The sequence below is a fragment of the Hydra viridissima genome, unplaced genomic scaffold (assembly GCF_058129835.1).
Source record: "Hydra viridissima isolate aposymbiotic clone 2 unplaced genomic scaffold, HvirCarnegie_v1 scaffold_12, whole genome shotgun sequence".
Taxonomy (NCBI): domain Eukaryota; kingdom Metazoa; phylum Cnidaria; class Hydrozoa; order Anthoathecata; family Hydridae; genus Hydra; species Hydra viridissima.
The window spans coordinates 3,883,896-3,910,359 of NW_028324311.1; the positions used below are offsets into that span (position 1 = coordinate 3,883,896).

The 26,464-nt window shown below is 27.2% G+C and overlaps 3 protein-coding genes and 1 pseudogene across 8 annotated transcripts; 3 read left to right on the plus strand and 1 right to left on the minus strand.

The window, feature by feature from the left end:
* LOC149880836 (uncharacterized) overlaps nucleotides 1-26,464 on the minus strand; it is a 331,517-nt pseudogene that overhangs the window by 90,175 nt on the left and 214,878 nt on the right.
* Nucleotides 2,022-10,272, plus strand: LOC149880848 (uncharacterized). 2 transcript variants are annotated; one of them, XM_090068470.1, is made up of 5 exons: nucleotides 2,022-2,138; nucleotides 8,340-8,401; nucleotides 8,898-9,078; nucleotides 9,318-9,509; nucleotides 9,981-10,272. In XM_090068470.1, exons 2-4 carry the CDS (start codon nucleotides 8,361-8,363, stop codon nucleotides 9,423-9,425), a joined length of 330 nt encoding a protein of 109 aa, XP_089924596.1. In that variant the 5' UTR covers nucleotides 2,022-2,138; nucleotides 8,340-8,360; the 3' UTR covers nucleotides 9,426-9,509; nucleotides 9,981-10,272. The 2 variants fall into 2 exon arrangements, with proteins under 2 accessions (XP_089924596.1, XP_089924595.1); XM_090068469.1 differs by lacking the exon at nucleotides 2,022-2,138 and adding an exon at nucleotides 6,938-7,674 and having other exon boundaries at nucleotides 7,828-8,401; nucleotides 9,981-10,271.
* Nucleotides 12,317-16,310, plus strand: LOC149880849 (uncharacterized). 3 transcript variants are annotated; one of them, XM_090069244.1, is made up of 4 exons: nucleotides 12,317-12,503; nucleotides 15,232-15,355; nucleotides 15,443-15,531; nucleotides 16,035-16,310. In XM_090069244.1, the coding sequence occupies exons 1-4, from the start codon at nucleotides 12,462-12,464 to the stop codon at nucleotides 16,104-16,106; spliced, it is 327 nt and encodes a 108-aa protein (XP_089925370.1). In that variant the 5' UTR covers nucleotides 12,317-12,461; the 3' UTR covers nucleotides 16,107-16,310. The 3 variants fall into 3 exon arrangements, with proteins under 3 accessions (XP_089925370.1, XP_089925371.1, XP_089925372.1); XM_090069245.1 differs by having other exon boundaries at nucleotides 16,243-16,310; XM_090069246.1 differs by having other exon boundaries at nucleotides 15,768-16,091.
* On the plus strand, nucleotides 17,482-25,125 carry LOC145193926 (uncharacterized). Of its 3 annotated transcripts, XM_090069247.1 has the most exons (12): nucleotides 17,482-17,912; nucleotides 17,991-18,101; nucleotides 18,588-18,673; nucleotides 18,901-18,964; nucleotides 19,728-19,866; nucleotides 20,079-20,220; nucleotides 20,317-20,430; nucleotides 20,504-20,574; nucleotides 20,896-20,978; nucleotides 23,869-23,937; nucleotides 24,177-24,269; nucleotides 24,936-25,125. In XM_090069247.1, exons 1-12 carry the CDS (start codon nucleotides 17,853-17,855, stop codon nucleotides 25,050-25,052), a joined length of 1,149 nt encoding a protein of 382 aa, XP_089925373.1. In that variant the 5' UTR covers nucleotides 17,482-17,852; the 3' UTR covers nucleotides 25,053-25,125. The 3 variants fall into 3 exon arrangements, 2 of the variants coding, with proteins under 2 accessions (XP_089925373.1, XP_089925374.1); XR_016445767.1 differs by lacking the exon at nucleotides 20,504-20,574 and having other exon boundaries at nucleotides 17,639-17,912; nucleotides 24,936-25,077; XM_090069248.1 differs by lacking the exon at nucleotides 17,482-17,912 and having other exon boundaries at nucleotides 17,962-18,101; nucleotides 19,810-19,866.

Sequence of the window (26,464 nt, forward strand, 5' to 3'; positions counted from 1 at the left end):
GTTATACCCTACAATAAGAAGCAGCATTACCTGCTACTGTTATAATTGACCTGTTGCCACGAAACAAAGAACCTAACAGCCAGTTTGCAATAGCAATATAAAAAAAAGAAACTATTTGATGAGTGTGACGATCTGAAATTATCAACATGTGGTACACCCTTATATTTCGAAATGTGATATAATTATGAATATTGAGGAGAAAGAAAGAGACAAAGTCATTTGTCAGCTATTTACAAAAAAACATGGACAGTGTTAAAGTTCTTTCTTTAAGTAATAGAAAAGTAAAAATGTGTTTGTCAGTCAACAGGTTAGGCTAGCAATACTATCTTAAGGGCTTTTTAAAATGACTATTGTACATTATTTTAAATTTATGCTGAACAGTTTTAAGGTCACCAAAGATTTTTGTTCTTAAATTATCCAGGATAGTTTAAGCACAATAAATAATCTCAAAGTGGTAAAAAGAAAGAAAACTAAGTTTTAAGCGTAAATGAAAGGTCCTTTACAGTGCTGTTCTTTAAAAACTAATGCATACTACAGGCCACTTCAAAAAATTTCTTCTAGTGTGATGTGATTTTAAAATTTCTTTATGTTGCTTATTACGTGCTATTAGAAAATCAACTACATAGTTACTTGTCTCATTTCATCCAGGCTGTGAGGGGGGAGGGCTATATAAACACGTTGAAATATAATGAAATGAAGGATAAATTGAAATCAAGATACGGACAGGCGACTATAACCAGAACCCCAAAAAGAGAGGGGAGAGGCTAGTTAAATAGTTTTCCCAGGGCATTACTGCAAATGTTTTATCATATATTCTGAAAATAGAAGTAATCAACAATAAGTTAGTAAAATCTTGAAAATAAAGGCTTGATATAAGGTTAATTAAATTCGCGAATATTACTAAGTGAAATGAAATTTTAACAGGTTACCGAATTTTTTTCTGTTAATTTCGTCTCTTTAACAATTTTAGATAGTTCTCTTCTTTTTCTTCTTCTTTTTAAAATAATTTTGAATAATTTTGTTTCTTAATGTTTTCTTTTTAATTTGAAACAAAAACGTAGGTTTTCATAGGCTCTTTGTTCGTCTATTTAAAAAAAACAACAACAATGCGTTAGAAAAGCAATTTTTATGCACGTTTTTTTTTATTTAAACAATTTCTTAAGCGGGTAATTTTCATATAAATCATTAATTTTAAACTTTTCACTTTTCTAGATGGTAGATGGTTTTAATTATCTAACTTTATTATTATTATCATTATTGGTATTGGTATTATTATTGGTATTATTATTATTATTTTTATTATTATTATTATTATATTATTATTATTATTATTATTATTGTTATTATTATTATTGTTATTATTATTATTATTATTATTGTTATTATTATTATTATTATTGTTATTATTATTATTGTTATTATTATTATTATTATTATTATTATTATTATTATTATTATTATTGTTATTATTATTATTATTATTATTATTATTATTATTATTATTATTGTTATTATTATTATTATTATTATTGTTATTATTATTATTATTATTGTTATTATTATTATTATTATTATTATTATTATTATTATTAATATTGTTATTATTATTATTATTATTATTATTATTATTATTATTATTATTATTATTATTATTATTATTATTATTATTATTATTATTATTGTTGTTATTGTTATTATTATTATTATTATTATTATTATTATTATTATTATTATTATTATTATTATTATTATTATTATTATTATTATTATTATTGTTGTTATTATTATTATTATTATTATTATTGTTGTTATTATTATTATTATTATTATTATTATTATTATTATTATTATTGTTGTTATTATTATTATTATTATTATTATTATTATTATTATTATTATTATTATTATTCTTATTATTCTTATTATTATTATTATTATTATTATTATTATTATTATTATTACTATTATTACTTTGTTTACAATTTTTGTTTACACTAAACTTCGATTGTTCCCTGTAAACACGCTTTAGTTGGTCCAACTGACGGGCCAGTATTGGCTATAGTAGGCTAACTGTTGGCATTTCTTGCCAACCATTAACCGACTGTGTACCGCGTGTTTTTGAATCGTAAAAGTTTCCCGTAAGTTTTATAAATCGATGGCTCCGCGCAAAATCGGACTATCTGCAATCTCCGCCAAAAACAAAATTGGCATATCTGCAATCTCTGCGTAAAACAAAATTGGACTATCTGCATTTTCCGCCAGCTTTATTTTTGAACTATCTGCATTCTCCGGGCGTTCAAAGTTTTTATTGCATGAAATTATGCGCCTTGTCAAAATGTGATTTCACTACAAATGGCAGATCTCATGAAATAAGTTGTTAATAAGAAGACAGTAATTGCATTATTTTCCATCTATTCCTGAGATATAAATCTGTTTAAGTTTTAACACAAAGTTTCACTTGCCACATTTGATTTTGTTTAGAAGTAATTATTTTAAATAGTTATATGACATATGGTATGTTAATGCAAATGAAAAATTTACAATATTTTTAGAACATCATTTTAGCGGCTAAAATAAGAACAGTCTGCATCTACTTTAATCTCAAGTCTGAACTTAGTAAGCGTATACACATCATGAATTGATCAAAGTGTAGCTGATCGCAAAACCAATTTTATGTATTCAAATTTAATTTGAAATTAAAATGCTGCTGGATTAAGAAAACGTTTTACAGTTTTACGAGGCTTATTCGAAACATTGTTTGGTGTTTTTCAAGTTTGTCTATTTTCAACAGAAAAAAAAAAGTAGTGTTACTGTGTTATCTATATTATATAGGTATACTATATAGCATATAGCAGTCAGTCATGTTTTGGTTAAATGTGAAAATAACAAGTTGGTTTGTTTAGCTTACAAAATTAATTAATTCAAGTGTATTATTGGTATCGTCAAATAAAATATGTTAGATCTTAAAAATATGTTAGGACTACAAAATTATAGATGTTTTTAGATAAGTTGTGTTTGTATGTTAAATTATAATTTCTAAAGTTAAAAGTTACCTAAATGTGACTATAATTTAAATTCAAGTAATTAATATTGTCTATTACAAATGTGATAATTTATTATATTGGGTATACTGTAAAAGTAATAAAAGCCTGATATTCAGATCAATGTGCAAGTTAAGGATATGTTTATTTAAAACAGCAGTTTTTTGTTATTTTGTAATTATTCTTTTATAGAAAAAATACAGCTATTTTTGATTGTATCATAGTTATTACTATCATAGTAAAAAAATTACAACCCTTTTTTATATATCATTACATCCCAAAGTCTTGGATATAAAAAAATTATCAATTATAATTGGACCAAAATTGTTTGATCATCACTGCAGTTGAGGTGACATCTGATTAAACCAATGTTTAATGGTTTAGAGCTCAAATCCAACTGAACCTTAGGTTCAGTTTGATTTTGATCCTAATTATTGATAAACCAAGTTTAAGAAAAGTTGGAAACCATAATGTTTAATACTCATGCATGAGTTTTTAACTAGTTTGTGTTCAGTTAAGTGGCATCTCCAAAAAAGAATGGTTTTAAGTAGACAACAAAGAAAACTCCACATAGTTTGATTGCTTAATGAACAAAAATAGGTTAATAACAATAATTTTGTTAGTTACGATCTAGGTTACAATATATATATATATATATATATATATATATATATATATATATATATATATATATATATATATATATATATATATATATATATATATATATATATATATATATATATATATTTATTTATAAATGCGTGTGTGTATATATATGTGTATATATAAATATATGTATGTATATACAGTGTCTCAAAAAATTATCCGACCAAACATTTTTTTAAATATTTTTCCTAAAAAAAGTGCTGTATTTTCATAAATTTAGACTTTTTGTTAAACTCAAGATTAATGAAAATAAAAGAACATGTTTTTAAATAGATTTTATTTATTTTAATGTAAAATATGAATCACAAGGTTTTCAGTCTTAAAATAAAGGAACTTAGGTCGTTTTTTTATTGTCAAAAAAATATTCGACCAAACACATTGTTTGTTTCATAACAAGTTATTATATAACAAAACAATTATTTTAATACTTTGTTGGGCCTCCCTTTGCTTGGATTACAGCTTCTAGACGTCTAGGCATTGATTCAACTAAAGATTTTGTTTCTTCTGGTTGAATCTTTTCCCAGGCTTCTTCAATTGCCACTTTTAAGGGTCTTTTTTGGAAAATGACCGATCTCCAATTTTTCGGTCTAAAATTTCTCACAAATGTTCAATGGGATTAAGGTCCGGTGATTGTGCGGGCCATTCCAAGACCTCAAGATTATTTTCAGCAAACCACTCGTTGGTTTTAGTGGCACTATGCTTGGGATCGTTATCTTGCTGAAATGTAAAATCAGATCCTAGCCGAAGTTTTCGAGCAGACGACTTCAAATTTTGCCTTAATATGTTTCTGTATTGCACCTGATCCATTAAAGTATCAATAAATTGGAGTTTTCCGACACCCTTCCAAGCCATTGAACCCCATACCATCACGTTACCGCCGCCATACTTGACAGTTCCTCTCACGCAGCTTAATTTGTAGGCTTCTCCGGCTTTTCTCCAAACCTTTTGGGCTCCATCAGATGACTTTAAGTTGAATTTCGATTCGTCGCTCCACAGGATCTTTTTCCAGAAACTTAACGGCATGTTTTTGAACTTCTTAGCAAACTCCAATCTTCGTTTCATGTGTTTCTTACTCAAATATGGTTTATTACGCACAAGTCGTCCTTGAAATCCCTGGTCTCGGATACGATTTCTGATTGTCTGATGGGATAATTTGATTCCATAATTCTCTTCAGCTTGCTCAGCCAGTTTTCGAGCAGAAATGAAGCGATTTTTCTTGACTTGTATAATTAAGTTTCTATCAAAACTCTTAGAAGTCTTTTTTTTGCGACCCTGCCCTTCTTTTGTGGCTGTTGTTCCGATTAAATTATACTTCTTCATTATGTCGGATACTGTATTATGAGGAATTCCAGTCTCTTGCTGCACCTGACGATTGGTTTTACCCCGATTGACTAGATCAACAGCTAAATTTCTCTGAGAAACAGTCCAGTGACGTTTACCTCCCACCATTTTACTTAAAAAAGCAAGAAACCTTTTTTTTATACATAATTTCTTTTTTTTACTACAAAAAAACAGTTTTTTGTTATGCAATTTCATTAATTGTATAAAAATTTGCTAAAATATTTCAACGAATTTCACATAAAATTAATTAAACTTACCTAAATATCGCTTGGTCGGATAATTTTTTTACAAGCCTAATCAATACTAAGTTCCTCTTAGGACAAATAATAAACCAACTGAAGCATGAATCAAAAAATATGAACGCTAAATAACATACTATTCCCAATAGAATTAAAATGACAGACAAAGTAAGTATCGCTATTCATTGTTTTTAGTATAATTTAGAGCGTAAACATTTTTTTTTGGGAAAAACTTGTTTGGTCGGATAATTTTTTGAGACACTGTATATCTATATACATATATATATATACATACATATATTTATATATACACGTATAGTATATATATATACATACATATATTTATATATACACAAAGTTATTGTGATATGTGTATATATATATATATATATATATATATATATATATATATATAAATTAGCAAAAATACTTATCTAATTTTTTCTTTGACAGCTTGTTTTACCATCAGTAGGTTCATCAGGAAGTCTGATGAACCTAGTGATGGTGAAAGATAAGTTTATAAATATATAAGGTTAATATATAACATGTTAACTAATGATTAATTTGTTAACCTTCCTGATTACTTATTGATGGTGAAACAAGTTGTGGAAGAAAAAATTAGATAAGTGTTTTTACTAATTTATTATTGCTCTGCTCTTTAAGACCATTGAGCACTCTATTTATAGAATACAGTAACATAGTTTATATATATACATATATATATATATATATATATATATATATATATATATATATATATATATATATATATATATATATATATATATATATACACACACACAGGGTGTCTGCCAATATTATAAGTTGGATTTCCCTAGCTTTTCCCTGATATTTACCTATTTCTCGTTTAGAAAAATGCTCTTCAACTGCAAAAATATAAACAATAATACAACCCACATTAAATATATCAAGAGAAGTTCATAAAACTATCTGCCAAATAAACTTTTAGATTTCTTGAACTATATACAACTTATTTAAGTTATAAAAGTTTGATAAAGACTCATCTTTCCTGATTTTTCTAAAATTTAACATAATTTCTCTGATAATCCCCTGATTTTTTTGAAGATATCCAAATTCCCTGGCATTTCCCTGATTTCGCAGACATCCTGTATATATTTATATGCAGATCTTTGTATAAAGACCACTTAACAACATTGCAACATAACATAACAAGAATTTAATTTGATCTAAACTTATTAGTCACAACAACAAGGCTAAATAAAATTGACAAAGTATGTATGATGAATTTAGCAATTAGTATGTAACATAACAATGTTTTGTTACATATGCTATATTATTATTAACAATAACATAAGTTATTTTTAACATATTTATCTTAACTAAAACTACTTGATTACTCACAAACTTAATCAAGTTATGATCAAGGTTTTGTGTTTAAATAATCGCTATTAATAAATGTTTAAATAATCGCTATTATTTAAAAAATTGTAGAATTTTATAAAAAACTTCAAATATTTAAAGAAACACCACCAAAAATTTATGCACCCGAAAAACGCAGATAGTCCAAAAATGTATCTGGAAAAAATGCAGATAGTCCAATTTTGTTTTACGCGGAGATTGCAGATATGCCAATTTTGTTTTTGGCGGAGATTGCAGATAGTCCGATTTTGCGCGGAGCCATCGTAATGTATTTTAATAATTAGTCGCATGGTCTAAGTGAAGCCTTTTATCATTTCTTTTCTTTCAAACGCCTTTTTTACCCCTTAATTAAACTTTTAAACTCAAACTCTCCTACACCTCTTAATATAACCGTTACGCTGGAAAGTACAAATATTTTACATTTATCCATTAGTTACATATTCAGATATAATTTTTGACATTGGTTGAGTTTTTAATTTATCTTTATGATGACACCATTGTTGTATTTGTATTAAACATTTTAGCTCTATTTTAACTATTATTAAAAGTTAAAATACAGCTAAAATGTATATATGCGTGTATAGTAGTATGTTTATGTGTGTATTTATGTATGTATATGTATGTATGTATGTATGTATGTATGTATGTATGTATGTATGTATGTATGTATGTATGTATGTATGTATGTATGTATGTATGTATGTATGTATGTATGTATGTATGTATGTATGTATGTTTATACATACATACATATATATATATATATATATATATATATATATATATATATATATATATATATATATATACATACATACATACACACACACACACACAGGGTGTCTGCCAGATCAGGTGAAATCAGGGAAAAGTTAGGGAAATCAGATATCTGCAAAAAATCTAGGAAATCAGGTTGAATTTTAGAAAAATCAGGGAGAAATCAGGGAAAATGGCTCTTCATCAAACTTACATAACTTAAATAAGTTGTATATAGTACATGTAATATAAAAGTTTATTTGGCAAATAGTTTTATGAACTTCTCTTGCATCAAGCAAATCTTGAATCTTCACATGCAAAAATGTAAACAATAATACAACCCATATTAAATGTATCAATACTCGATACATTTATTGTAGGTTGTATTATTGTTTACATTTTTGCAGTTGAAGAGCATTTTTCTAAACAACTCTACGTCAATTTTTGTGAAGTTGAATTTGGGTAACTTTAAATTAAATCAAGGAAAACAGGTAGAAGATCAAGAAAATATGAGGAAAAAGTCAGGGAAATCCACCTTAAAATATTGGCAGACATCCTGTATATAACATGCATGCGTAAAAGTTGTTATATTCTAATATATATGTTATAGTAAAATAATTTATATGTATGTATTTTGTATATATTGCATAAATATATGCCATATATACAATATTGACATAATATATGCAGTATATGAATAAATGGTATATGCAATTGCATATACAATATGGCATATACATTTCATATTAAGCATATATAACATTTATATTATATTATATATATATATGTGTGTGTGTGTGTGTGTGTGTGTGTGTGTGTGTGTGTGTGTGTGTGTGTGTGTGTGTGTATACATATTCATATAATGCATATAATTATAGCATTTTATTAAAAGGGACATCGACTTCTAAAAACTATGAGAAAACTGTTCAAAATTTTGGGGATCAGGAAAGAAAGGTTTTTGATAAAATATTTGTTTTTTTTTTGTTTTACTACTTGTTATACATTGTGTATGTGTTACGCATACATACATTGATTATGATGCTGACATGTATTGACAAAAGAAAACTATTTATATTTTTTGTAAAAAAAAAATTTGTGTTTTAATTAAAGTCATAAATGGGTGAAGGCTTTAAAAAAATACATATTTCATGTTACAAAAATACACATTTCTACTTTGTTATGCAGATAAAGGTTTTAAATAACGCTCTTTCGCGTGACCTTAATAACACAGCACAAAAATGTGCTAGAATACCATTTTTACAGCAATCAATTTACCTACAGGGATAAATAACATGAATATTTAAAACTTTAACTCCAAATATTTGAGTTCCATAACACCTTCATCCATGTATGTCTTCAATTTAATAACTAGATTGTGTTTTTGAAACCAGTTTTCCATTAAGATTCAAATGCAATGAAATATTATTTAATTATTTAAGTATGTTTATAGAGAGTTAGCAGCTTTGGAGTTAAGATTAACAGAACTGGAGCAAAAAAATAAGTTTTTAGAGGTTGAAAGTTTTTTGGATAATGAAGACATTGTTGTTCCCCCTGGCCTTCCAATGGAAAGTAAGGAAGATTTGGAGAGGATTAACCTTATGCTACAGATGAAATCTGAGCTGGCTCTCTATGTAATTTGAAATTATTTTCTATATTATAATGTTTGTAGCAGTCTACAGGTTGAGTTTAAACTAGTAATTATTATTTTATAAGATCAAAGATAAGTTTTTTTATAAGTCTTATAATTGTAATTTATCAAAGGTTATTTAATAATACCTTAGTTATATTATACTGCATTACATTTTCATTTACCTTTGAAAAAATAATTTAGATAAAAAAAGTTGTAATATGTAGCATTATTTGTTTTTAGGTCGAATATCTGCGTTCTATTGGCGGTAAAGTTGAACGTCCAAAATACATACGATGTGTGTTGGGAACATGGCGTTTTCTAAAAATTTTAGCATTTTATGTAATCTAAACAGATCTTCAAGTAAGATGATAGCTACTGGAATGGGCAAGATTAAGTTACGATGTTATCATTTTGTGTTAAAGTGCTTACTATGTAAGTATTACTAGTTATGTAAATTTTTAGTCTATTAAAGTCAACTGTATTATTATATTTACAAAAATATGTTTACAACACTAAGAAAGAATATAATATGTTAGTACTTATGACAATTACCAGTGTTGTCATTAGTTGTGAGTTTGTAAGATATTATATTCTCCCTTGGTGACTTGAACTTATCAATGCCGTATTTTATTGTTAACTAGAGACGTTAATTGCCAATGTAAACCATGATTTATTAGTATTCAACTATATGATTCTTAAAGAGCATATAGAAGTTTTTCTTGAACCTATAAGCTAATTGCTCTCGGTTATCATATGCACATATTTTTAAAACTGCCAACCAGTTAATGTAGTTCTCGATTTGCAAAGTATACGTATAAGAGCTTAAAAATAACTTAAAAATAGTTTATATTTAAACAAAAAATAAATTGAGTTTTTAAATTTATTTTCATTTTATTCTTTTAGCAACAGTAAGAATTCAGTATCTTAATTCCAAGGCTAAAGATATTTAACCGATCGTTTCAGGATGGTTTCAGGGTGCAATTGATCAAGGAGATGGGCGAATAAATAGACAGACGAAAAGCAAGGTTATAAAAGATCAGTTGCTGTTAATCAATGAAAAGAATATTTAGTTATCATTTTCTTTTGCAAATTTATAAAAGTTTATTTATCTTGATTTTATTTATAATTCTAATTTTTCTTAATTATTATTAATAATTATCTAATAAATCGCCACGTTTTTAAATACTAGTGTTTTAAAATATTGTTTTTAATTAAAGCTGCCAATATTAATTTCAAACCTTTAATAATATTAACTACAATAATAGAATATTTTTTGTTTTTTATTTGTAAATATTTTTCTTTAATGGTCTGGAAATAAAAGTGTAATGATAAAAAATTTGTTCATTTTGTGTATTCAACTAAGTTATCTATAAATAATACAATATTTTGTGTGGAAAGTAGTACTGTTTGACTGGTAAAATCTGATATACAAACAATCACTATTAGATAGAAAATTAAATATTAAAAAGCAAAGTTATACTTCGTTATTAAGCAATATTCAAAACATGATTTATAACTTTTGCACTTTCAATTTAAGTGCAAAAGCGAATTCAAAAAATCGCGAAAAAAAGTCATATAGTTGGGCCGGTAATGGTGCCAACTGTTAGCCAACTGTTTTATTACTGTTGGGCCGTTAATGGCAAACAATTGTTTAAAAACAGTTGGCTAAGTGTTGGTAAAAGCGTTACGTTTTTTTCACGGTACCAACTAAATAGCCGACTGTTGGCCCAACTGTAGCTAATAGTTGGTTATTAGGATCGGGCCAACTACTTACCAATTGTTCGATGTTTACTGGGTTGGGCTTTCACAAAAAATGAAGATAAAAGCAAACAGGTAGCCAAAACTATTTACAAATCCTTGTGGTATCCATAAAAACGAAACTAAAATGATTTCGCTAATTAATATTTTTTTTTATAGTTAGACAATCAAGAGATCAATATCAATGGCTTTAACACAAGATGGCCGTAATTCTACTAAACCATTTGCTCTCATAGATAGTGAGGACGTCATAATTGCCATCATGATTGGAAGAAATGAAAGGTGGAAAAACTTTTAAATTGCATTAAAAGTTACTAACAGAGTGAAATTCATCTTAACTACTATCTCGAGTGGGAAACAGCTGCGATTCGCTTAAAAACCCATAGTCAGTTTATCAACAATTAGAAAAACATATCGGAAATCATGAAATCATGGAAAGAAATCTTAAGCTGCATTCTTAATGCCACTTTATTTCTAACTTCAAGAAACTTTGCCTTCAGGAGTGAGAATAATTTTTTTATAAAATTATAACTGCATATATATATATATATATATAACAATTTTGATTTCTAAGATTATTTGCATATTGTTGCTAAGCACCAAGAAGTTGAAAAAAGCATCCAAGTTTATTACTTATCCTGGGAATCACAAAATGAGTTTATCGAGGACTGCGGCAAAGTTTTTATTCCTTTGCATCAGTGAACCAATCTTTGCTTAAAATGATACATTCATATTAACATTTAAATTTTTGAGAGAAAGTCGAATTTTAAAAAACTGCTTTTTTTAATGTTAAATTTATCATAGAACATGGTTTTGAAGTTCTATTTAACAAAAAAATCCTGAAGTAGAAGTAAAATATGTTTTTTCTGCCAAAGCATGCTGTTGGCGTCCTTAGCAACGCCATAACAAAGATTTTTTTAGAATTAAATCACTTGTTTAAGCTTTTGAAATACAATGAATTTAATGTAAATACAGCTTATATGCTTCTTGTTTATCTTAGAAGTTAAAACTGGAAATGTTTTTACGAAAACTTATACTTTACAGAAAGCTTGACGAGTTGTGCTTCAAGTTGTTCTTCTTTTCATTAATAAAGGGAAAGAAAAACTTGAAGCATTTTGTTAAATCAAATATAAAATACTGTTCGCTCCTTAAGTAAAACTCAATCCAGAGAAATAATTTTTTATGTAAATTAATATTTAAAGTTTATTTCAGACTGAAACATAATTTTCTGATCCTTGTTTATCAGCTAGCTCTAGAAAAATTTTATACACTGAAATATCTGGAAAATGAGATTAAAAAGGCTTTATACAGAGTACAGTATAAAAGACTGTATACCCCTATGTATGAAGAAAAAGAACTTGATAAAGGCCTACAAAAGTTTTATTTTTTCGGAGTTTTATTTTGTCGATGCTTCTGTTAACAATACATCAAACTTTAAATTTTTTTAAATATTTTTTTCGAGCTTCCTTTTACACGAATTTGCAAATGCGCAAAGCACAAGGAAATTAGTGTAAGAATCATTATGGCTCACGGCTTTTCCAAATAATTATACTTATCAAGCTATAACTGAAAGTTCAAGTACTCTTTTAAAAGTAATTACCATCAGATTAGTAATTACTTGTGATAATGATTCAAATCTTTAGAAATCTAAATTCTGTAATGAAAACTGTAAGTGGTGTCTAATGTAACTTTGTACTTTAATGGTACTTGGCTGACTTATTTCATAAAAGTTTTAAAAATATTTTAACCAACATTTACAACTACTCATACATAACAAGCAGATAATTTTTTTTCAAAATAAAAACTTAATAAACGTAATTATATAATTCATATCAGCTATTCATGTATTATGAAATCAATCTCTTAGCAATGTAGTAGATGATAGAGAATTAACAGAAAAACTAGTTTCGTATAAATATCATAGAAAGGTAATTGTATGTTTTATAGTTTCAAGTTATTTTAAATGAAAAAGTAACAAGGCCATCCGTTTTTAGAAAAAAAAAATTTGATCAAAAAATGATAGCACATAATCAGTCAAATCTTTATTATCAAGTAAATTTGTTAAAATAAGAAATCTTATTCTTGAAAAAGAAATCTTATACTTGAAAACAGTTTGGGTAGAAGACAGTTTGGGTAAGATATCTTACTAAATATGATAAAAGAAAATTGTGGTTTCTGAGTATTTTTTCATAACAAGCAAAAAAATAGGTCTTTTGAATCTGTTAAATACACTTTCATCATTGTCTTCTTTTTGTATTTTTAATCTATTTATTTCTTCTTCCTTTGTTTTTTTTACATTTTTATAACGCAAAATACATATATTCATATTGAGAAACTACAGTTTCAATTGTTAATGAAACTATAGTAGTTACATTTATCATGTTTGCTGTTATGTTTTAAAAAGATTACTAAAAATTTTATGAGTTATTTTGAGTTAATTCAATTTTAAACATTAGAGGTCCTGCAATACCTAATAAGTATCAGGCTTTGATGCAACTTCAGATTATTTGTTTGTAAGGTAATAGAAAATCCTTAAAACTTTAGTAAAAAAATCTTTTCTTTCTAAGATAAAGTCTTTTAAAACTTTTATCTTTAGTCTTAAAATGCAAGCAAGGTTTTTACAATTTTTGAAGCTGTAAATAATATATATTTGATTTTGAGGATTTTTTTTCTTCTCTGCTCACTTGATTGAGTGTGACATGGAGATTTTATAACTTCTAGAATTTTCTTATGCAGATATTATTTTCTTCTTGTTCTATTTCAATGGTTCTGAAAGGTAGAGGTGGATAAAGGATTGAAAATAACCAATCATTATCTTTATATAATCTTTCTGCCTGAAATTTAACCATTGGTATTCAAAACACTAACTTTATTGTGATTGTGATTATCTTGAAACCTGGGAGGTTCTTCCATCTAATACCATATCAGATGAGAGAACCTACATGAAAATATGCTATCAACAGGTTTTTAAATGAGCATGAATTGAGCTTCTTTGTATTATCAGATAAAAAAACTTGTATACTTAGATACTTTGATTATTTTAAATTTATTATTCAATACTGCTATAAATACTAAACGAGTGAGTTTACTTTAATTTTAGAAAATAAGTAATTTTGCTGGTAGTTGTCAATGTAAATGATGTGTTGGTCCTGCTTTATGATTTTCTAGATCTAAATTTCAATGGCCATTATAGATGGGAAGACACATTCTAAGCAAGTATTTTTAGTTAAGGCTAAAGTTGTTAGTGTCACCAGTTGGCAGAAAATTTCTTTTTATAAGCTTGAACTACTGTGTAAACTACTATTGTTAAATGACAATTTTGTAGCATTTTTCCAAGTGGTCCAGAAAATGCTTTAGAATCATGTTTACAAATTTCAAATGCATCGGCATATGTCTTTTATGTATATTTTACTTGATTGATTGTAAAAACATCAGTCTCTCATTACTCAAGAATTATGATTTATTGATCATGTCCAAAGTATTCAAAGTCTGGCTTCTTAATGAAATGTGTTCCTCATACCTTTTCCTATTTGAGACCTGAATCCTTTTTTCTATTGTTATATAATCCCTGAATGGTTTTTACTTAATTCATTTGTCTCTCTCTTTGTAATTTTCACTTGGATAGATGAAAGCAGCAGGATCTTCTTTGCTTATTACACTTATATCAATAAATATTGCCGATGCCAAAGCTGCTGCTAAGCGCTCTGATATTCCCCATCTAGCAAATCTGCTTTGATATGCAACTAATGGTCTATACCATATTGAGTTAAGTTCTACTCAGTCTTTGTTGGCTGTTTCTGGTACTGCCCATTACTTTTTCTCTGTCAACACAGTTTTGTTCATTTTTCAAACAAGAGTTTCTCTGCATGTTGGCAGAAGATAAGGGCCATCTATGTTGCTCTTCCAAGCTCTGGGCAATTGTATTTCTCTGGATGCTGAATAAAATAATTTTTTCTTTCCTCACAACGTTGCTTTCTTGCTCTAAAAAGTTGGTTATTTCAGTTTTTCTATCATTGCTTAAAAGAAGTTTGTTAAATTACAAATGAATAAGAACTTTACAATAATTTTAGCAATTTTGATTTCTCTGTTTGATTTTGATTCTCAATTTACAACAATTCTTATATAGAAAACATGAAATAACTAGCAGTTTGTAGTAAAAATAAAAATGTACATTAAATGATGTGGTGTACTGTTGATTTTTGTGTTCTTTTTAGTTATAAATTTTCAATAGGTTGTATTTTAGGAGTACTGTGAGCCACAACAAGTATCCATCCTAAATAAATCATTTTTTTATGAAGCAGTTTATTTTCTCTTCTAATGTAAATATATAAATGCATCCATGCATACATACAAGTATGTAACTAAGTATGTATAAAAATTATGTATCTATATCTAGCCACAAGTGGTGCTACAACGCGCATTTGGAACTCAACAAACTTATAATCAAGGAGAAAGAGACATAGAAAATATTTTGCGGAAAAATCTAGATGTCAAAGAAATTGAGATTCAAGATATATCAGGTATAAAAATCTGTTTTGAAGACCTAAAACTTGTATACATAAGTATACTATACTTAAAATTCTTTAAAACCTTTTTTATATTATTAGGTGGCTGTGGCTCCATGTATCAAATATTTATTAGTGCAAATGAGTTTAGAGGAAAAAGAATAGTCCAGCAACATAGAATTGTTACCGATGTAAGTTTTTCTGTTTTTAATTGATTTTTGACATTCAGTAGTAAGAAAAAAAAATTTCTTGAGAATTTTATGCAGCACAAAAAGTTTTGTAATAAATAAAAATAATTAGACGTCCCTCGAGCATGTTAAATTCTATATTTTATTGTCAAATATTACCTTAATCATATGTGATATTGACAGCTATATTACTGCCTGAGAGATTGTTACTGCACTCTATTTTGTTAAACTTTCAACAGACTTTGACTAAACACAAATACATGATGAGGAGCAGTACTAAGTTAAATTTCAAGTGGTAGAACAAAACCATAACCTGATAGTTGTAAGAACTTTGAATAGAAATGTTGGAGGATTTTATGTATCCTGCAGTCTTGGAAACACTAGAGATATGGTGGCAGCAAGATAGTGCTACTGCCTATACAGCTGGCCTGACAACTGAACTGTTAAGGCAAAGTTTTGGGAGAAAGATTATTTTGCAAAACATTAAAATTACAATTCATTTTCAGTTTGTGCTAAATAGTTGTGGATTAACAAATAAAATAGCTACGGGGATCAAAAATATTTTCTTTTTTACTTAAAAACAATTTTTTTTTTTTTTTCAACAAAAGGAAGCTTTTACACCATGCATCTCATATATTTATCCTAAGAAAAAATGTTTTTTTGTTTTGTTTTGTTTTTTTCAATCTGTTTTATGATCATTCAATTTCTACCCAGATTTTAAAAGAAAAAGTTAAAGATATGCATGGATTAAGAATAAAAACGGAAATTCCTGAGGATTAAAGGTTTTATTATATTCTAGATTTGATTTTTGTATTGTTTATCATTCTTTCTGATTGCAATTTTTTTTTATTATTTGAAACAAAAGTCAGTAACTTTTTTATGTTTAGAAATAAAATTTCAAATCAAACTATTTATGATTGCGTTAAATACTACTTGTTAAGTATTGATGACATACCTTTCAATGAAGACATTCACAAATATTTATGTTGGCTGCATGTTTTGTTAGGTGGAAAAATGTTTGCACACACTGGTTGTTGCGAAGTCGAAGAGTTTTCTTTTTTAATATTATTATTTTTTAATATTATTATTTTTTTATATGTTGTTTGTTGTTCTTTTGTTGATTTGCTTTGTATAAACTATGAAATTAAACTAAAATTTCTTACAAAAGTTTGTATAAACTATGAAATTAAACTAAAATTTCTTACAAAAGTTTGTATAGACTATGAAATTAAACTAAAATTTCTTATAAAAGTTTGTATAAATTTTGAAATTAAACTAAAATTTCTTATAAAAGTTTGTATAAATTATGAAATTAAACTAAAATTTCTTATAAAAGTTTGTATAAACTATGAAATTAAACTAAAATTTCTTATAAAAGTTTAAATTTATCTTTAAGTTTTTGGAGAGAATTCATACTAAAAAAATCAATACAAAAAAATTTTTCTTCCTTTGATTTTTAACTGTTTTTTTCTCTTTCTTTTTTGCATTTTTTACTTATGAAATGAAACATAAAAGAAGAAAAAAACAAAACAAAACAAATAAAAGAAAAACTTTGCTTTGTTATATTTTGCATGATATATGAAACTTGATAGATTTTTTGCTCTGTAATTTTTTAACAATTACATTGTAGTTTTATTCATATATATATGTATCAAATTAATTATTGTATTTTTAAAATATTTTCAATAACATCTATGAAAACTGACTACTTTCTTTCATCTACTTATAATAGATTTTAAAAAGAATGAAAATTTTATCATATTGATATTTTTCAGATCTATGCATCAAGACTTTAAATTGATTATTGATATTAATATTGATATTAGTAGTAGCTATTTGTCTCTAATTTAACTTTGAAAGAAGATTCTTTTGTAGATATTAAAGTCCTTTTGAAGTTCTTTTGAAGTTCTTTTGTAGATGTTAAAATCAATTTGAATTGTTTTGATTTTGCTTAGAAAGATTTGTAAAGGTTTTAGTAATTAAAAGCATGCCTTATCTTCAAGTATTTTAATGAGAATGCTTTTAACGCTTAGAAATGTGTATACATGTTGTACAAAGCTTAGAGTTCTAGCAGTTATTTTGTTTGTTTTCAATTTTTTAAATCTCTACCAGCAATGATGTAAAAAAAGTCTTTGAGGGCTCCAATGAGTTTGTACTACCCTTTACCAATAATCATAAGTTTAAATCTGAGCTGGTTTCTTGTGTGAATTTTGTATAATCTTAAAAAGAACAGATCACTCAACACATCCTTTTTCGTTTGTATCGGTAACCTTTTTTGGAGTGAGAAGTCATCTTTGATTATCTTGAGTTAATAACTTGATGTCATGAGCAAACAAAAAGATGTTACTTCATCAGAAGGGTGGGAACATGAAGAGCTTGCTAAAGTATTTAATTTGTAGTTTCCGTTGTTTACATTAAGGTAGATATTGTTTTAAAAATCACTTCTCAACTTTATTTTGTAGGTTAAAATTAAAAGTTTACGTGGGCACAAGAGTGGTGTAAATTCATGTAGTTTTTTGAATGGAACTAATTTAATTGTTTCAGGGGGTGATGACTGTTCAGTGAGAATCTGGGTAGCTTTTACTTATATATTATTTTTTGGATTAATATACTTCTGTGATGACATCTTATGTACTTAAAAAAGGTGGTCATAGATTTCAGTTGCAATAGCATTCTCAATTTATTTTAAGAAAGAAAACAATTCTTTTTATACATTTAAAAGTATAGGCTGGTGGGTTCAGAGATAAGAATTTTCAGCTTGAAAAAAAATTTATTAGAGGCAAAAATTATAAATGAGATATAGAATGTTTTCATATTTTTTATTTTTTACATACCACACACTGTTATCAAAAGCTACTTTGAGCTCACGCGAGAATGACATTTAGCATCAATAAATGTCTAAACTGTTTCTTTTTTATATTAAATGGTCATTTTTCAGGAAGTCAATCTACATTTAATGTTTACCTCTAAATATGTTTAATCTGTGTATGACTTGCATTTAAACACTTCAAATACTCTAGATATATATGCTTTAGTTAATTTTGTTGGTATACTTTCAGGATGTAGAGCTTGGTGTAGAGAAACTCCTGTTAAAGGGTCATAAAGATGAAGTAACATGTTGTCGTGTTAGTCCTGATCGACAAAGGTTTATTTTTTCATAATAGTTTTTCCAAACTTTAAAAGACAGCTATAGATTTTAGATTTTTCCTAACCTGACATTTGAAAATGTGCTTGAGAATCCATTTTGGTCCTAACCTGACAACTCAAGCTGTAGCAAGCATTAGGAAAATAAAAGTTTTTTTAAACTTTTCTCAAAAGTTTAATGCAAATAATTTCATCACAAAAAAATTTTTAATAAAATTTTTTCTTTAGAATTGTATCAACAAGTTTAGATAAGCAGTTAATTTTATGGGATACAGCTACTGGTCAACCTGTTGTAAGTAAAAAAAAAAAAACAGTTATTTTTTCCAGAGAGATTTGTTCTCTAAGTTGATGCCTTTAAGTCTGGTCTATCTATTCCTCTGCAATTGTTCACGGTTAGCAAAAACCTCTGTTTTTCACCATATGCCAACCAATGTTGGTTTTTTGCTCCAGAGTGTAGAAGGAAGGAAAGAATGTAGCCTCAATCAGATGATGTTATAAGTGGTTGATTTTTTCCATCTACTTACCAATTACAAATAATCATTCTCTCAATAATAAATGTGACATAGCCTTTGCTTCCAGATTTGTAGCACCATTCAAAACAGAAATACTAAATTCAGCATTGCAAGTTTGAAGCAAAATAATAATTTGAATTAGCAATGAGTAAGAATTTTTTCTCAGAAAACATCTTGCCTTGGAAAATAAGGAATATTCAATAAACTAATAAAATTGCTGAGAAAAACTTCCAAAATTTCATTTTAAGTATATGATACCCAAAAACCCAATAGCGAAAACCCAAATATCTAGGGTTCAGAAGTGCCAATCCTGTAACTAACACCCAATTACATTCATTATTTGCATTACATAGTTATATAATGCAAATAAATATGTAATCATTAACTTTACAATTTTTTATGTTTTATCTTATGATTTTTTTTTTAATATTTTTAATATCATGTTTTTCTAGATTATTATGCATATCCAGTATCATCATGCCATCCAGTGTCATATCTAACATCATATCATTCAGTAGCTTAAATATCTAAAAACATTTTTAGTTAGGATTTCTTCATGAAGGTATGGCTATGTCTTGCGACATATCTTTTGATGGCAAATTTATGATATCCACCACCGATTTAGATAATGTTGTTATTGTTTGGGATCTGCGTCAAAATAAAAGCATTTCAACCCTTAAATGTAAGGAATTTTTTTTGTTTCAAATATCTTAGTTTTATCTAATTATCTTATATATTTTGCTTTACTAATCTCATACCTGTTTATGTTGAAAAGTTAATTTGAGCCTATGATCAAAAATGGTTTTGAGCACATGAGAGAAATGTTATTTTAGGTTTTTATTGATTTATTCAAAGTTTGATTCTTTTTTGTTTATCTGTTATTTATAATTTTAGACCACACAAGTACAGTACTAAGTTGCTGTTTTGCTCGCTCATCTTATCGCTTTTGTTCAACATCTATGGATCGTTCTGCTTATGTTGCTGATATATTAGATTACAGGAACAATATAAATCCCCATCCGGTTTTGAAGTTAAAGTAAGTTTTATTTTTAAAAGCCTCTTACTTTTAATAATGAAAATATTTTCAGTTTTTAAATTTTTTTTGTAAGTTACTTATGTCATTCATTTGCAGAGGTCACTTGAATATGGTATCTTCCTGTGATTTTTCTGCAGACGAAAGAAGGGTTTGTACATCCTCATGGGATAAGTCTATTAGTTTGTGGGATGTGAATGCTGGTACTTACAGGTACTTTAGTTTTGATGAGTCTTTGGTAAATATATTTTTGTTATAAAAAGCTTTATGAAGTGTTAACTTTCAGAAAAAATGGACCTGTTTATCTTTCTTATGGCCATGAGGGTTCAGTCAGTGCTTGCAGAATTTCAAAAGACGGTAGTTTTGCTTTTGTTTTTAAGTTTTGATATGATGATTATAATCCTCAATTAATTTCCCATGTAAAAATACAGTATAAAATTGTTTCTTGTGTGTTTGTGCGTTTGCCATGTGTTTGATTGTCACAGATGTCACTGGTTTATAGTTATGATTAAATATGTAAAGCTTCCTGTATGCGTGTTTTCAAAATGATTCACAGTGGCTCAAACAACTTTTATTACTGTTTGAAGTTTAGTTTTAATCTGTTACTTAACTGTATGATGTGATGATGGTAGAGGGTGGTATTTTTAAACTATTACAATTTAAAATTATATTTTAAAGGATCAACAGTTGTTAGTGCATCCTATGATGAATCACTCATAGTTTGGGATGTTAGTAATGCATGCAAGAAATTTTCTTTACAAGTATTATTTGAAACTTTTTCTGTTAATTATTCTTTTTTTGGAAACTATTTATTGATAACTTAGACAGTATAGTTTTTCATTTCCTTTTTTTTAATCTTTTAATTGTTCTTTGAATTCTTTTGATTCTTCTTCCAACTCTTTTGGTACTTAATCCAAAAAAATTTTTTTTTTTTCTTCAATTTTTCTCTCGAGCAGTGGTTCTTAAACTTTTTCCTAAAGGACCTACTTCTCAACCCAATAAACCATTTCGACCTAATTCAATTTTGTTACTTATCCTAGCTAAATTTTGTTATTTTGTTAACAAAAGATTTGTATTATTTTTTATAAAACCCACTTTTTTTGACCCATTTTTTAAGAGCTGCTGAACTACATGACCCATTTTTTAAGAACTACTGTATTAGAAATTGAGAAATTCATTACAATTCATTTTATCAAAATGTTTTTACAAAAATCTTTTATTTTAACACATTTCTGGCGGGTAATGTAAAAGTCAGTTTCCTCATCTGTTTATATACGAGAACGGGAAAAAAAAAAAGAGAAAATTAATCACAGTTTGTAATTTTCCTGCAGGCTAGTTTTTCCCACCATATCTGTCTTAGGAAAAGTTTAATTTCAAATCAACTTTTTCCCATGAAAAAGCAAAAAAGCGAAACGAGCAGCTAATCACCTTGCTATGATTTTCAAAAAATAAAAACAAAAAAGTGTAAAAGTTTAGTAAGCTCTTTTCAAAATCTTTCAAAAAAAAAGAAAAAGAAAATGGCAAAAAGAAAAGTTAAGGAAATCCTCCTCTAAATGGAAAGTAGCAATGAATGAAAATGTAAAATTTAATTTTCAAAATATATTTTATATACCGAGAGAGATATTAGTTGTTTTTACATTTAACATACACTTAAGGTAAACAATAAAATACTTAAAAAAAAACATAAAATAACTAAAAAACTTATATATATATATATATATATATATATATATATATATATATATATATATATATATATAAGTTTTTTATATATATATATATATATATATATATATATATATAAGTTTTTACACACACACACACACACACACACACACATGAAGGAAAAGGAACGTTATCTTTGATCAAACGTATTTTGAGTACGGGTAACCATATCATATTGCCATAGAACCTGTCCTTTAGGAAAATTAAAGAAGTCCCTCGCTGGTTTTGCATCACGAGTATAAATATTTGAGCTTAATTGTTTTTGTAAAAGTGTTATTCCTTAGTATTTCGAAACATTACTTCGCCATTCTCCAGCTTGCAAACCATAGGATGTTTCATAATCAACAAATTTTGAAGGGCAATATTGATTTAATGGTTCAAACTGACAACAATGCATAAGGTAGTTATACAGAGTATTTGAAGCTTTAGTCACATTAAAAGTTTTTCTTTTGCAATAGTTGGTTTGCGAAAAATTTTGCATCTTGCTGCCAAAATACCAAAAGAGTTTTCTATTATTCTGCGTGCACGTGACAATCTATAGTTATATATTCTTGCCTTCAAAGACAATATTTTGTTAGGGTATAGTTTCATTAAATAATTTTTGAGAGGAAATACCTCGTTTCCAATTAGAACATATTGCAATTTTTATATGCAATTGGAGAAGTTCCGTTTTGTGAGCTGCCTCCAAAAATGTTTCTCAAAGTGACCATTAGCCGTTCACTCGCTCCAACTAGCGTCTGAGAGAAGATTTTGTAATCGCTAGTGCAATCAGACTTAACAAATGTTCATACTTAGTTTTGTTATTCTAAAAAACTTAAAAAGGTGTTCGTGATCGAAAAGTTGCATATCTTTTATAAATAAATGATCCACATAATTTTGCCTTCTTTTGATTTTTAAGTAATACAGTTATAACAAACATAAATCTTTTCTGCTAAGAATCGATAACACCACCAATTCTATTATTTAGCTATCATTTTTTAAAAGTTAAAGTAAAGCAAGTTTGACCAATGCAATTGGAAATGAATATATCCCATCCGATCTGTATAAATTCCTTTTTTTTTTCCCATCCTTTCTTGTTCTCGTAGCTAAATAGATGAGTGGAAACTGACCTTAATATTGCGGGTCACGCAAAAATACGTTTTTAGTGGACTTACGATAGAGAGCGGGTATGGTTCATATACGGATCTGTAAGTGCATTTTTTTTATATAGCGTGTTAAAATATCCAGAGGCAATGTCGTGTTTGTGCAACTAGTAAAGTGCGGAGTGAATCTTTTTTTATATGACAATTTTGTGGTGTGCCACTTCTCAGAGGAAAACGTTTTGAATGGTACCATACACTAAAGAAATATGCTGTCTGATTCTGTTTTTATTTTGTGTTTAAAATGTTTTTTAAAAAAAATGCAATTAAAGATTGTTCATTGTTCATTATTTTTCAACTTCTATATAATTTACCGATACAATAAATTTTTTCAATCAGCAATCATAAAGTATTTGAATGTAAAAGAAAAAAAGTTGGTTAAAAAAAAGTTTTTTTATTTATTGCGGCTTTACTTAATATCCGAATTCCCGCCAATTTTACAAAAAAATCGCCAGCTCCAAACGTTCGTCTGCGACGCACTATACCCGCACACGTTGTGCTAAAGGACACTCAGCAGATCCTACATTTTCGAAAGTTGTATATTTGCCTTTGCAACCTGTTTTTTCATTGTCGATTGTCTAAGCAACCTTGTTTTTCATTGTTTCTCGGTTGTCTAAGCAATCTGTTTTTTCATTGTCGGTTGTCTAAATAGTACAACATCTTTAACTTTTGTTATTTTACAAATTTATAGTTTTTTATTATCAGATAACTTTTTGCTTTATTTTTTATCATTCGAACGAAATATTTGCAAATTACTTAAAACAATAGATTAAGTTAAATTTTTTAGGGTCACACAGGATGGGTAACAGATTGTGATCTTTCAGAAAACGAACAGTGTGTTATATCTTCATCGAAGGTTTGAATATTCTGGTTTTTTTTGTGACTATTTTTAATATTTTTTTTTGCTGATGGAATTGATAATGTATGGAAAGAATTAAACCTACACGCTAATATTTTAAGTTTTATATAAATACATAATAGTTACATAAATATTATGAATTTTTATTTCTAATTTTTAATTATATAAATATTACAAGTTTATATAATTATGTAAATGCTATAAATTTTTCAAGAAACCGTTTAATGTAATTCTAGGATGGATCAATACGTTATTGGAACCTGGAAAATAGTGATGAGTTACCTGTTATTATACAAAATAAAAAAAATATTGGTTTGCTATTATTACAGGTTAAATATTCAACTAAAACCTTGTGCTTTTCTTCATAATTATATTTTAAACAAAGATATTATTTCTTAAATCGAGTTTCAGACGATCGGTTCAAACATCGATCAGTTTTTACGAAAAAAAAAAGTTAACTAATTTAAGAGTCAAATATATTTCTCATAAATTTTAAAACCTTGTGCTTTTCTTCATATTTATATTTCTCATAAATTTCTCATAAATTTTAAAAATTAATATTTTAAAGATCACAATGTTTAACTAAATTTTCATCGCGTTTTTTCTGAAAACCAAAAAAAAAAGTGTCCTGACAAAACTGATGAAACTTTCAAGTTTTTTTTTTTAATTATCGAAGTGTCATTATAAAATGTCTATAAAGTGTCTTTATAAAATGATTTTGATAATTTTCCAACTAGCGCTCTTATACTAAATATTATGCTAAATCTTTCTTATACTCGTGTAGCAAGATGAACAAATCAGTTTTTTGTCAAAACTTTCTATTCAAAATCGAGTTTATTCTATACTGATTAGTTGCTGTTACAGATGCTATTTATGGTTTTAATTGTGTCGCTTAACTCAGTTTTATTTTCTAATTTGTTTCAATAAAGATTTTCTTCTCTTTTAAATATTAAAAATAGTGAAACGTGTTAATTTAATAGAAGATTAATGTTTAGTGTCAAGAATGTGGAAAGCAGTTCTCGATTTCCCAGGCGCAAGATCAGGATTCGATAAAGTACTGCGTGTTTTGTAGGTTAGAAGCCAAATTGAAAATGTATAATTCGCAAGTTTAATTTTTCAAAATGTTCACATTTTTTGGTTTGCTTTGTTTTAATATTAAATAAAATGAGTCTTTTTTGTTGAAAATGTATTTGACGGCCCACCCGGTGTCTCTAGTAAAAGTACAACAACCTGTTTGTCACAGAAACCAACTTTGGTCAATTTTTCACATACGGTTAACTGTTCGATTTGATTGATGTTTATTCCACATAAAACATTTGTTAACGTGATAATTTACTTCATGGTTTTTTGACAATATAACTTTGCGCTATAGGACCTTTTTTTTTTCTCTGTGCAAAAGATTCTTAATTAAGAGCTATTGTCTGAGAAATCTAGGCAAAGTCTGGAATTGATGTCTTCAAATTGCACTCATTTTTAGATATTTTGTAAAAGACAATGAAAGTAGACCACTGGTAATTTTTTTTTCTAAAATTATTAATTTCGGAGATATTGGGTCCCAAAATTCGGCCCGTTTTGAGAAAATTTTGCGTATTGAGTGCAATTGCTACTTTGAGGAGTAGTTTTAGCAGCATGAATATGACAGAAACACTTTCTTTTTAATTTTTTTTTACTAATCTGGGTAGATTTCTACAGTAAAAGTAAAAATTCAACAAGATTACATTTTCAATTGTCTAGAAATCGTGGTCCGAAACCACAACATTTGAAATTTTACCCTAACTTTGAGCTCTAATATCTCTTAAGGCCAATACTTGTACATAGTTTTTTTTAGGTGTTTTTGAAAGACACTAAGACATAAATTGACTTTTTGGAACAAAAACCATGTGCATGCAAGGACCTGGGAAGAAGTAACCTGCCAAAAATCACTTTTTGCGTTCAACGCGCTTTGATAGATTACCCATAACAACCGTGGCCTTAGGTCCACCATGAACAGTATAAGTTATTTTACTTAAATATGCATCTTTAAATATCTGAAAAAAAATCTATGTGCACGGGTGATAAAAAGCCTACAGAAGTCCTAGAAGTAGCCTTATTTTGCCAATTTTTTAACTAAAAAAATACCCTAGCAACGGTATAGATATACTTAGCAACGGCTACTTTACAGCCTTATTAATTAGTACTGCTATTAAAAATTTTAACGTAATACTTTTTTATAAAGGAACAGTACAAGAGAACTTGAAAAAAATACATATAGCACTTAAAATGAAAACAAATAAAAATTATATATAAATAAATACAATGTTCTATCTAATATAATATATTATATCAGGTAGAACATTGTGTGTATATATATATATACTTGGTACATACTATGGTTTATTTGAGTTACATAACAAATTTTTTTCAGTAGTTTTCAGTAGAAGAATTAAAATTTGTGAGTAAAAACTGCATTTATTTAATATTAGTCAATAAATAATTAATAATAAACAAAACATGTCAGAGAGCAAGAATAAAGTTAGTCCTTATG